This window comes from Onychostoma macrolepis, chromosome 16 (genome assembly GCF_012432095.1).
Source record: "Onychostoma macrolepis isolate SWU-2019 chromosome 16, ASM1243209v1, whole genome shotgun sequence".
Classification (NCBI taxonomy): domain Eukaryota; kingdom Metazoa; phylum Chordata; class Actinopteri; order Cypriniformes; family Cyprinidae; genus Onychostoma; species Onychostoma macrolepis.
In genome coordinates this window covers 13,467,637-13,481,341 of record NC_081170.1, presented here as the reverse complement: position 1 = coordinate 13,481,341, position 13,705 = coordinate 13,467,637, and the positions used below count along the sequence as shown (strand labels likewise).

At 37.4% G+C, this 13,705-nt stretch overlaps 1 protein-coding gene across 1 annotated transcript; it reads right to left on the bottom strand.

Moving 5' to 3' along the window:
* Nucleotides 1-4,955: 4,955 nt before the first annotated feature.
* LOC131521205 (complement C1r-A subcomponent-like) lies at nt 4,956-13,524 on the bottom strand. Its single transcript, XM_058745716.1, has 11 exons — nt 13,383-13,524; nt 12,977-13,178; nt 11,300-11,474; nt 9,269-9,403; nt 8,849-9,051; nt 7,600-7,747; nt 7,295-7,413; nt 6,661-6,739; nt 6,437-6,571; nt 6,274-6,348; nt 4,956-6,172 (listed from the first exon to the last, which is right to left on the bottom strand). The coding sequence occupies exons 1-11, from the start codon at nt 13,415-13,417 to the stop codon at nt 5,409-5,411; spliced, it is 2,070 nt and encodes a 689-aa protein (XP_058601699.1). The 5' UTR covers nt 13,418-13,524; the 3' UTR covers nt 4,956-5,408.
* Between the last annotated feature and the right edge of the window lie 181 nt (nt 13,525-13,705).

The window sequence follows — 13,705 nt, the reverse complement described above, 5'->3', positions numbered from 1 at the left end:
TTTTGTGCACATAAAAGTCTGTATATTTTTTATTTTTGCAAAGGTCCTTGAAGTTATGTAATATGGTGCTAAGAATATAGTGTGAAGAAACCCAAAATGCTCATAACCTGCATTTTGCATAATTAAAAAAAAGTGCACTTGAATTCATTCAGTCATATTTGGTGATCACTAAAGAATCACTAAACAGCTGCCATGAAACCTCACTTCTTGTACGATAAATTTATTTTCATTAAATTCTTAATTTTCTATTATAAAAAACTAAATTGGGTCAAAATATATTTTTCCATACTCTGCTTTCTCTTTTCCATACTTTTCCAGACCTGGAAAACACTTAAATCAAATTCCATACTTTTCCAAACCCCGTAGGAGCCCTGTTATATACGGTTTTATGAGTGCACACATTCTAAGCACACATATAGAAAGCGACTGTCACACGGCATGTGAGTACTAAACCAAGTTCTCATGCACACACAAGTTTACGTTAAAAACACACGAGTTACAAAAACGATCGCATGTTTATATTAGATATGTGTGGCAGCTGCAGTATACAGTAAATAAATCAATAAATCCACTGCTCCTCTGAGGCTGGGACTCTGGGATTCCGTCCTCATCAAAAATTCAAATGAAGTAAAATCACGCCTCCAGTAGGTTGCGCGAGTCAATTATCAGCATTTGATTTCGTTGGAGGAGAAAATTTTAATCGGCTCGTTTGATTTAACTCAAACACTGCAATGGATCCGAATAATTATGAACAAATAGTAAAATACAAATTGAAAGGGGAATATCCAGCGCTTTTCAGCAAAAGAGACAAACTTCTTCTTCGAACGAAAGCTGCTCTCTACGAAGTTGAAGGTAAGATAAGCAAAATCATAACCCTTTTCTACCTCATCAATTAATTGACAAATTATGAAAAATACATCTCAGCAATACCTCCTGATGGCTTAATTGAATAGGACCAAGAACAGTAATTCGTATATTTCGCACAATTACTCCCCAACAATTCCAATTTATGAACATGCAAAGCATGCTTTTACGACCTTTACATAGGCCTACACCGTCGACAGAGCTGATTTGTAAATAATTACATGTAATCTGGATTACGTAATCAGATTCCAAAAATTAAGTAGGCCTACTTGTAATTAGATTAAATTACATTGTAAAATACTCGAAATCAGATTAGGCTACAGTTATTTTTTATGGATTGCATATAGTTACATATTATTTACTCAATAGCAATAAATTATCCATCATTTATTGATTATCTCTAATTCCTCTTTCACCTAACATATTTTCTTGAAGTACCCCTGAGATTTTAAAATAAATATTTTAATAATTAAGTATCACATTTACATATTTCTTGATTCTCTGATGTTGGTTGTGGTCACATGACATACTGGTAAAAAGTAATTTTTAAGTAATTTTTTATTATTATTATTGTAATTGATTTTAAAATGTAAGATTAAAATTAAGATTTGTTGCATTTTACTTCCTTAAAGGAACCTTACTTCCTTTATGTGTGCATGTCCACTGAAATTGTAAAAATACAATCAAAAAATTCTATTCTAATTAGATATATGTGACCTTGAACCACAAAACCAGTCATAAGGGTCAATTTTTTAAAATTGAGATTTATACATCAGGACAATACTTGGCCGAGATGCAACTATTTGAAAATCTGGAATCTGAAATCAAAATATTGAAAAAATCGCCTTTAAAGTTGTCTAAATGAAGTCCTTAGCAATGCATATTACTAATAATTTTATATGTACAGTAGGAAATTTACAAAATATTTTCATGAAACATGATCTTTACTTAATATCCTAATGATTTTGGGCATAAAAGAAAAATCTATATTTTTGACCCATACAATGTATTGTTGGCTATTGCTAAAAGTATACCCGTGCGACTTATGACTGGTTTTGTGCTCCAGGGTCACATATTAATATTTTGAAATTGCCTTTATTTTTTACAGAGCCCTGAGTAAATTGGTAGGTAACCATCCCGAAACATGGGATGATTACCTGGATGCTGTGATGTTCGGGCTCCGAACAAAAAGACAGATAACCACCAAATTCTCACCCTACTATTTGATGTTCGGCAGAGAGGCTCGTTATCCGTCGGAAGTCCCGGAACACTACATGGAGTATGAAATCATTGTGGGAATTATAAATAAGCATCACCACTAGACACTGGTGGTAAAATTTACAATATGCATATTATAAATTACGTCACAGAAGAAAAATGCAATGCCATAATATTATGTTTCATGTTACACTTGATTGTGTGAAGAACTAACGTGTAATTTGTTTTCATGAAAAAAGGTGATCTACCCACAACAAAAGAAGTCCCTGTTCCTGGATCCACTGTGGGAGACTAACCAAGACATCAAAACATGCCTTGAAACAACAAGGTAAGGATAGTTGTAAAAATTTAACTTCAGCATTATTAACATATCTACATTTAATTTAGTATAGTATCCACTGTCAATAGGAAAACATGACTATAACACTTGCACTAAGGATTTTCATAACTGTCATTTATTTATTTATTTTAAATATCTGTATCTAGTCAAGTCAAGTCAAGTTTATCTACAACAAAATGTGTGTGCATGTGTGTAAGCATGCTTAGACAGTATTCATTATTATTCTTTAACCCTTTCATTTCTGTATGTTTGTGTGTGCGCATATTCTCCATTGTGAATGTGTTATGGTGTCAGCCCTGCATTTTGGATCAGCCTAGACCTTAACAGCATAGATGGCACGAAGGCCATAAAACCTATCGTGCAGCCCAAACTGTAAGACCTAGAAGGCCTAGGGACTTAATCATTTTTGCAGGCTGAAAAAAGTGATTTCCTTTGCAAGTCACTCGTCCCTTTTAACACCAGCATGTATTGCTAACTTGCTTCATTAAACCCAAACTATCATCCACATGGGACATTTATGCTTGGACCCCGATGATTGCCACTTGCAGCTATATTTGTTAATATTGTTATTGTCTTTCTTCAGGGCATTCATGCGAAACAAGGGATGCAATGTCTCAAGGTGGTCATGTAAGAAAGTCCCACATCCCAAACAACCGGATGGTACCTCGTGTGGAGTCTTTGCCTTGAAAGTATGTTTAATATTCAGAGCAGTGTCCTCACCCTCACATTATAATATGACTATTGTTTAGTTAAGTGTGTTATACAAAAACAGAACATAACATTTCTTTTACAAAATCAATGACTAAAACTATATAGTTATTCACTGACAGCAGATTTATGTCTCTGTAACATGCTTTTTTAATGTAATCATAAAATGTCTTTTTCAGTTTGCAGAACAACTCTTGAAAAAAGAGGAAGTAGATTTTTCTGCTACAAAAGAGGCCATCATCCAACACAGGCTGCAAATTGCTGTCACTCTTCTCCTAGAGACTGCTAAATAATAAGCTATCAGGGGATGGGGAGCATCGGTGCACAGCCGTTTTCAGATCTCTCCAGAGATGTTCAATCGGGTTTAAGTCTGGGCTCTGGCTGGGCCAATCAAGGACATTCACAGAGTTGTCCCGTAGCCACTCCTTCGTTATCTTCGCTGTGTGCTTAGGGTAGTTGTCCTGTTGGAAGATAAACCGTCGCCCCAGTCTGAGGTTCATAGTGCTCTGGAGGTTTTCATCAAGGATGTCTCTGTACATCCAGCTTTCCCTCGATCTTGACTAGTCTCCCAGTTCCTGCCGCTGAAAAACATCCCCACAGCATGATGCTGCCACCACCATGCTTCACTGTAGGGATGGTATTGGCCAGGTGATGAGCGGTGCCTGGTTTACTACAGACATGACGCTTGCCATTCAGGCCAAAGTGTTCAATCTTTGTTTCATTAGACCAGAGAATTTTGTTTCTCATTGTCTGAGAGTCCTTCAGGTGCCTTTTGGCAAACTCTAGGCGGGCTGTCATTGTCTTTTACTGAGGAGGGTCTTTCTTCTGACTACTCTACCATATAGGCCTGATTGGTGGAGTCAATCAAGTTGTAGAAACAACTCATCTCAAGGATGATCAGTGGAAACAGGATGCACCTGAGCTGACAAAATGTGGAAAAAGTGAAGCGCAGTGAATACTTTCCGTATGCATTGTATATTAAAAAAAATAACATCAATTACACAAGAAAGGAAAATTTGCAGCCTCTTACTGAAAACAACTTATGTAAAACCCAAATTCTTTGTTTTCCAGATTCAGTGTGACATTTGTTTGAGGTGGTTCCACCACATGTGCATTCGAGGCACACCTTCCTGTGTGCTGATTGTAGTTCTGCATAGTGTGAAGTATTCACAAAATAAAACTCTTAAACACAAAATAAAACAGCCATCATTTTGGCAGGTCGAAAAATGAAGTGAAGTATTGACAAAATAAAACACTTGATGATAGGCCATCATCTGTACATTTTGGAGGGGGGATACTATAGCAGGTCGAAAATACGGTCTGAAAATATTCCACTATAACTTTTGACAGGTAAGAAGAAACTTGTCCATTTTCATCACTGTTGTTAGACATGAAGTAAAGCCTGATAATCACGAGCATACTGTAATCGAGTTTTTTCAGTAACGTTAGACATTCTCATACTCTTTCCCTCTGCTCTGCCTAATAACTCCTACCCTAGTCATGGTGAAAGAATGCTGTTCAACGCTGATTTTGATAATGCTTTATGTCCTGTTGTGCAGAGACCAGCCGACAGGACCAGCCCTTTCAGGAGGAGTGATCAGCTCTTCATTTCTTGGGCCATTTCTCTCCTTCATTTCTTCTCTACTCGATGTTTCAGAGAACCGGGGTTACGAACAGTACAATGTTGATTTCTAACTGCACGATTCCCTCAAGCAAAGAATGTATACTGACAAGAAGTGAAAGCAAATAAGATTCGTTCAAGAACCAAACATCAATATTAAGCACACACACACACTGTGAACACACATATAGAAATGGTCAGTGAGAGGTTAAATTATTTATTGTCTTACAGGGGACAACATTTGCATATTGTATAATTTACGGTCATTTATTAGGCTGCAGGAGGTGGTGGTGTGAAAATATTAATTACATGCAATATGGATAAGAGTTTATCTGACATGTATAGTATATAAGGATCAGTTGCTTTGATCGTGATTGATGATTGCATATCCAGTTATACAACCAGTTGAGACCTCAAATCATTTATTTTTTAACCCTGCAGATGGAGATAAAGTTATGAGATAATCCTCTTTGCCTAATTTTGAAACATTTATACAAATTGGACAGATTGGATAAATTTATACAAATTTATACAAGACAAACAGGCAAAATAGGCTTATTTCAATCTAAATCTTTCTTACCATTATGCACATAATTGAAACTGATCTCAGAAACCACTTGAAATTAATTAATAATCTCTCATGTTGCACACAGGATGTTAATTATTTGCCATTGTTTCTTCAATCCAGCCCAGGTAGTTGTGCACTTTAGTGTAGTAACCTTTAGAAACACGGCCACATATTTCTGGACCCCATGACACAATGCCCCTCACTTCGTAGGGCTGCTCTTTAGTTCCATAGCCCAACATGGGGAAGAATAGAGGGCCCCCACTGTCACCTTGACAACTGTCAACACGTTTAACCTCATCTCCAGCACAGAACATGTTATCAGTGACAAGCAGATCCCCAAAAACACACTGTTCAGAAGGATATTCCCGAATATGCCCATATTGTAAAATATCACTTTTTAAATTTCCCTCAAACCCACCAAAGCCTGATATTGTACCCATTTTTCCCTCCATTACAGGTTCAACTGTTTTGTTTGGCAGACACACTGGCCTGATGTTTGGGCCGAGTGGCACTCTAGCAGACATTTTGATCAGTGCGATGTCATTATTAAAGTTTTTTCGATGATCACCCGCAGGAATCCGCTGATAATTTGGGTGAATTATAATCTTCTTGGCCTCCATAGTGACTGAGTTTTTCTCCTGACTATTGATTATTCCTCCAAGCCAAGTCATGTTGGTGTTTTCAAGTCCATCTACCACATGAGCAGCTGTAAGAGCCCAGTAATCACTGATCAGAGATGCACCACCTCTGTGACTTTGCTGATGAAAGAGCTGCCAGGGAATCTGTCCTGATCTGGCTGCCTTCCCACCAAAGACTCTGCCACCATAAGAGACCTCTGTATTCATTCCACACACTAAAAAAAATGTAAAAAAGAAATAAAAATATGAACATAATGTAATGTAAAATACACTTAAATAACAATAGTACTGTCTGTTGACAAGCCACAATTATTACCAGGATAACAAGGAGGAATAACATCATTGTTGTTGACTTCTGTCCATTTTCGGTCTACTGCACACCTGTATGTTACTACACAAGTGAAAGAAAGAAAGCAAGGAAATGAGGTCATGATTAATCAATCACAAAGAATAAAGGTGGGTTTTGTATGGTATCTGACCTTTAGAAGTATCTTTAAACCTGTAGTATGGCTCATTGCAGTGATACTCTATGACCGAAAGATATTCATTGTTTTCTCCACTGATAAGGTCAAATTCTCCATTCAACAGTGGTTTTGGAGCTCCACAGTCAATAACTGTAATGTGGATGATACATAGGAATGAAATGATGAATGGATGCAATGTAGCCAAATGCAAAATCAGGTGTATACATGTATTTACTCACTCTTGCACTCCGGCAGTGTCAAATGCCATTGTCCATTACTCTGACATATGGACTTAAAACTTGAAATCTCTTCATCTCCCTTAAAGTAGGCAAAGGAAAATTCTTCATTAAGTCACCACCAAAAGCAGTGATTTTCAATCCTGTTCCTCGGGACCCACTGCTCTGTACATTTTGCATGTCTCCCTAATCTGACACACTCATTTGAGTTCATGGAGCTCTTTCCTAATGAGCTGATGATCTGAATCAGGTGTGTAAATTAGGGAGACATGCAAAATGTGCAGAGCTGTGGGTCCCCAGGAACAAGTTTGAAAACCACTGCTCTAAAGGAAGCCCATGTGTATAATCACTAATGCACTCTTAGGCCGTTCACACAAAATGCATTTTTGCATTGATTTTGGATAGATGTGTTTAAACATTGCATTCACATATTGTGTTTTTTGCAGCGTCTCGCACAAGAAACAGTGTTCAAAAAATGTGGTGTTCAAGTTAAAAAAGTTCAACTTTTAAAAAATATGTCTCTAGACCATTTTATCCCCACACTGCCCTGTGTGTCATGTTGAACCACAAAAACATTTTCTGTGTGAATGGCCCCTTACGGTTCTTGCTTTACTAACAGCATTATTGTAAACCTCACCATCATTAGCTTGTATCCCGGCTTACAGCGCACATGAATGTAGTCTCTGTAGAAGTATCGGGGAAAATTAGGAGTGACTGTTCCATTGCCGATGCTGCCTGGCTGTGGACACTGTACCCCTTTAAAAAAGATTTTCGTTTTCTTTAAAAAAGAAAATTGGACTAATGAAGATTAACACCACAGATATTTGAGGATTTAAAATATTACTGTTCTGCCATCTACTGTCCAGCCCCCCCACAAAAAAAAAGAGTGAGAAAGAAATATATATATATATATTTTTTATTTTTTTTATTTTTTTTTCTCACTCTGTGTTGTGTAACGTAAGCTCCACCCCTGGCTCTGTCCGTATCCATCGGTGTGATACTCCAGCTGGACAAAGTGAGTGTCCGTGTTCAGGACTCCAGGGCTTGTTCGTCCACAGTACTTTTGGGGCTCTTTTCCTTGGACAGATACCTGAGAAAGAATGAAAAGCAGCACAGAAATAAACCTAAAAATGAATACATTTGAAGATACAGTGCCCTCCACTAGAATTGGCACCCTTGGTAAATATGAGTAAAGGCGACTGTCAAAATAAATCTGCATTGTTTATCTTTTTTAACTTTCATCCAAAAAATTCAAAAAATTCAAACCTTTCATTGAAGTAAAACAACTGAAAGTTTGAAATAAATTATGAAATAAATGTTTTTCCCCAATGCATGTTGGCCACAATTATTGGCACCCCTAGAAATTCTTATGAGTAAAATATCTCTGAAGTATATTCCCATTCATATTTAAATTTTTTAGCACACCAGGGGGACTAGGAGCATGAAATTGTTCAGCCATGACTTCCTGTTCCACATAAAAAGTACCCCATGCCCACAGTTAAATGCTGTATCTTTAATGTTGTGGGCCTATTTTTCTGCCGAAGGTCCTGGACATCTTGTTCAGATATATGACATTGTGGATTTTAGCAAATACCAACAGATAAAAATTCTAAACCTGACTGCCTCTGTTAGAAGTCTTATAATGGGCCGTGGATCTTCCACCAGGACAATGATCCAAAACAAACATCAAAATCAACACAAAAATGTGTCACTGAGCACAAAATGTAGCTTCTGCCATGGCCGTCCCAGTTCCCTGACCTGAACCCGATAGAAAATGAGTGGGGTGAACTGAAGAGAAGAAGAACCAACATGGAGCTGGGAATCTGAAGGACATGGAGTGATTCTGGATGAAGGAATGGTCTCTGATCTCTTGTCAGGTGTTCTCCAAATTCATCAGGCATTATAGTAGAAAACCCAGAGCTGTTATCTTGGGAAAAGGACGTTGCAATAATTGGGTGCCAAGAACTGTGGCCAACATGAACTAGAGAAAAACATTTATTTCATAATGTGAGTTTCCCCCACTTTCAATTGATTTACTTCAATGAAAGGTTAGAATTTTGTGAATATTTTAAATTAAATAGCAAAAGGATAAACAATGCAGATGTATTTCACAGCCACTTTTGCTCGTATTTACCAAGGGTGCCAATATTAGTGGAGGGCACTGTAGATAGACAATTATAGCAAAGCATACTTGCAGCCAATGGAAGAGGCAGGACTCTCCTTGACTGTAGACCTGCTCTATGTGGAAGTTCTGGCTGAAGTTGAGAGTAATTATAAAGCCTGGCTGCACAGAGATGGTGTAGATGCAGTCCAGATCAAGCGGGGACATGTCTGGGAAACCAGGACTCGAGAGGGTCCCCTCTAATTCACTGTGCACCCCACCTCCACACTCCACTAACACAGGGAAGAAACACACCACTTGCTACAGGTTATCATTCTTTTCACCTGTATGTAAACTATGATAGTATACTATGATAGTTTTTGCTAACATTTTGTTGATATTTTGAATTAGCTTTTACTTTTATATTGCTTTTGTTTATAATTAACATAAACTGTGTGCTGGAAATATAAAGATCATAGCGCCTGGGATTTTATTAATGAATACACTCACAGACGCAGGTGCGTTGGTCAGGCCGTAACGTGTAACCGTGGTAACAGGCACACAGGTAGGAACCGAGGGTGTTGAGGCATATCTGTGAACATGGTGGACCATTTTCCACACTGGAAGAGGAACACTCATCTATGTCTAAGGGAACAGGTATAGGAGCATTAAATGATGTATTACTACAGCACTGAATTATTTAATTATGTTTAATTAAATAACATCATATGACACAATCAACAGTACTGCTGTTCCAATATTCAACATATTGCTTTTATACAACAGTTAAATAAACAAGAAATAAATATTTATCAGCTTCAATTTTAGACACAATATTTTGGACCAGTTAGTGTGTCAAGTTTTGTTGCGTCAATGAAAATAGTTCCAAACAAAGCCAATGAATAATTGATTCCGAGTCACAGAGCAACACACCACAGTGGAATCAGTGTTTTTAAATAAAACGGTTGAGCGAATGATTCAATGACTTGCTTATAAAGACAGTCACTTGTCTGCACCAACTATGGTGTATTGATGTATACCATAGATAGTATCAGTTTCCTTCCAAAAGTTGTGAATTTGTCTTATTGAATTTAACTTTCAAAACATTGGCGAAACAAATTGGCCTATCAGAAAGCCCCGCCCCCCTTAGTTACTGTTGCTCCCTCTGACAAACAAACGGAATTGCTCACTGTCTTACAAAGACAGCTGCAGTGTGAAAACTTTGTCCCATGATGTTTTTGCACAATTTTGGACACAGAAGGCCACCAAATGGGAATTAAATATTCCATGGAGGGATTTATAAAATATTTATAAATAAATACGGTGGGTAACTCGAAGCGAGGGTTTACAGATCACAATGCAAGCGGGATAAATCTCATATTATGGTCAGTCACCATGATCGCGGATGACAACATGCAGGATCAACACTGTTCATGTATCGCACACGCAGGGTATGATTAAATTAATGTACATTTAACCAGTTTAATATGGAGAGGCACTGAAATGTAGACCTTCGTTTAGGTGTTTTTGACCTAAACTGTAACTTACAAGACATGAGAACAATCCGCTATTTAGGTTTGTACGTTAGCATGGACTCACTAACTTTAAGGTTAGCTAGTTTTAGCCAGAGATACCTTGCTAAAGCACAAGATATCATTAACGTTCTGCTTGAGCATATGAAAATTGTAACTTAATGAGTGTATGACAACCAGAAAATGAACGTTTTTGTCTTCATTTGTATGGGGGTTGAATAGTTAAGGACATTTTGCTCTGTTTTGTTTGGATTCAAGAAATGTAATAAAATAAATTATATTGCCCATCCTCTCAGGATACATGGAATCAGTGTTACAAGTACCCCAGGCACATCAGTGTTCCATTTTTGAAGCATTAACCCCATAAAAATGATGTGAGCTTCGGATCTTGTTTCTCTATGGCGCTGAAACCTGTCCGAGTTCCGCTCCCCGTGCAACCGATACTCGACTGCCATTGGCTAGTCTGCGTTCGAGGGGAGGGGCTTACCGCTAGGGCAATTGCGAATAAAGCACATTTTCCATTCCAAGAGAAGAAAACGGTCGCTTCCTGTGAAACTGGCACAAAATATATACATTGAATGTAGAAGTTGCTGCAACTGGTAAAGCCACTGTGGTTCTTTATTCCTACATAATAAATTAGTAGCACCTCAGATGTGCAATGTTTGGGAATGCAGTTTATTCAGTTTTGTGTATATCTTCTTATAGGATTAAAAAAAGATCATAACTGTGCTTTAGCATTTCTATTCAGTGTTTTTCCCCCCTCTGTATCCCAAAAATGGATGGAAAAATAGCTACAATTACTGGAAATTCCCTACTTTTAAAACACAAACAGGCCTGTATGGAGTGCACAAACACAGGCAAGTGAAGTGATACACTGCACTCTTGGAACACCACTCAAATTTCAAGAACTGCTGTGTAATAGAGCTGTTTTACATGCTTATAAAATATTAGGAGAAGTAACCATACTACTAAACTGTTTTGTTTGTAATATGCTTCAAACATGACTCACCAACAGCCTGGTAGAATGCAGTGAATCCCAAGTGTGACTCGTGATTTGAGTCATCTGTTAGAAAAACCAGCTGCAGACTGTTACCAGGAGCCGAGATCGGCTTGTCTCCTGGGTGAAACCTGTCTGTGGAATTCTGGCCACAAAACTTCCCCAGAACCATCTTATCAGACACCACCTGCACATAAAAAAAACAAAAAACTTTTTGTTCGTTAAATGTAAGTAGTTGTTTTTTTTCCAAGCAATCAGCAGCAGACAGTGAGCTGATCATAGCCTATGTTTGATCAATTTAGCCTTCTCAAATCATCACGACTTGCCTAAAATACAATCTATAGATATAAACAGTTCAAGCATATCACAATGTTAGTTTAAATGTTTGAACTATATAAATGTGTGCTAGGTGCATGTCTAATCGTTTGTGTGAAGAGTGGAAGCTGAAGTGCACTTTGCAGGACATGGAGGCACCAGAGCGGTGACTTTTTATTTCTTGATAGTGGAAATAACTTAAAATACGCCGTAATTTTTGCTCATAAAAGTAAGAGTAATATATCATTCGGAACTTTAAAGGGTCTACTTTTATTTGTGTGCATTCACAATATCAACAAAACGTTGTGCTTTTATAAAATAAATAGGAAAACCGAGGATGCACTTGCTGTCTCGTCTTGAATAGGAGCGCTTCACAATGCTGAACCGAAACTCAACGAATTGAGTCACAAATATGATAAATATAGCTATAGAAAGCTTTAAATTGCTACTTTAAAATTAAATAATTCATAATTCGTCCTCATTGGACGTGCATTTAGAGAGAAATGCATCTTTACGGATTACATAATGAAAGAGTTTTTGTTTACGATTTGAAATAATTCAATTTTACGATTTGTTTACGATTTGAAATAATTCAAATCGTAAACAAAAACTCTTTCATTATGTAATCCGTAAAGATGCATTTCTCTCTAAATGCACGTCCAATGAGGAGATGGCCAGTCATTTTTCATCACCGTCTAAAATATAAAAATAAGGAAAAGCCTAAAACAGGCCCGAGATTATATTTTTTTCTGATTTTTATGTTGCTCTGCTCTGAATTCCTTAAAATTTAAAGGATTTTCTGCAACGCAATTTTGTCTGATATATGAATTATTTACTAGCCCATTTTTTAATCCATCCAGCAAATGCTTTAAAAACAGCTTTAAAAAATACTTTATTGCATTCCAGATGATTTTAAAGAACTTTCCACTATAAATTCTAGGGTAGCTTGAATGTAAAACATTGTCATGAATTCGTTGTATTCCCATTTGTAAAATAGGCTACAAATTAATTGTTGTAGTCTAACCCGATCTCATGATCTCAAGTGCGTGTAGCACGATTTTCTCTTTCTATTTGACATAATGTTTATAAGCAGAAATTGACTTTGGCATGCAAAAGACTGATACATTCATGGCATGGCTGGTTCAGTCGACAGAAATACGGGACACACGGGCCTATAATTACTGCTGAAATGTTTGCGGGGCAAATCTCAGGTCAGTCTGAGCGCTCATGGTATACACAGTGCGTACAGCCGTACACCTGCAGGTGCCACTGGTACGAGGTATGGATTGTGCAACTCAAATAAGGTCACAGCACTCGAGCATTGTGTATGAAAACATCCACATGACACAAGTTCTAAGATGAAGCATCACTAACAGTGACAGAATCGTAGTAACAGTCTGGAGAGGACTCAATGTCCAGGTGATTGAACGTCAGCTGGAGCTGGTAGCCTTGCGGCACCTCCAGGTCCCATTGTTTCTGGAGATTTGCTGGATAGGGTTGAGGGTACTGTGGAGAAGACACCTCCCCAAACATGGCTGGCTCACACTCGCACACATTCACACATGCCCACAGCAGGCTGAATCAGTGTTTCAGTAGAAAACAGAAAAAGATAAAAATCAATCGTGTTGTTGGAATAATTTAGTTAATTTACTAAATACAAGTTATAACATTGTTATAAAGCGTTGACATCCACCAATGACTCTTATTAAAGTAATCACACAATTTCCATTCTATTTTGTAATATATGCAAATTTGAAGATAATATCTAAAAACAACTTACCAGATTATTAGATGTACTCTATCCATAACAAACATGCAGATGTCAGTATCCGTTTGACTACACTGTTAATGCAGTCATGAGGTTTTCTTGCGATAAAGAGAACAAGAGTCTAAAAGTCATCAAAAAAAGTAAACTTGTTTGATTTGGCTATGGCAGAAGAAAGAGAGAGAGATGTGTCTACTTTTCCCGTAAACCATGCATTTTCAACCTGTTTACTCAAACAGTAAGGGTTAAAGTCTACAGAGATCATTTTCATGCATCTTTTCTTTACAGATTGTTAGATGTTTCAAGTCTTGTGAGACACAAGGAAGGTGTTTCTAAAG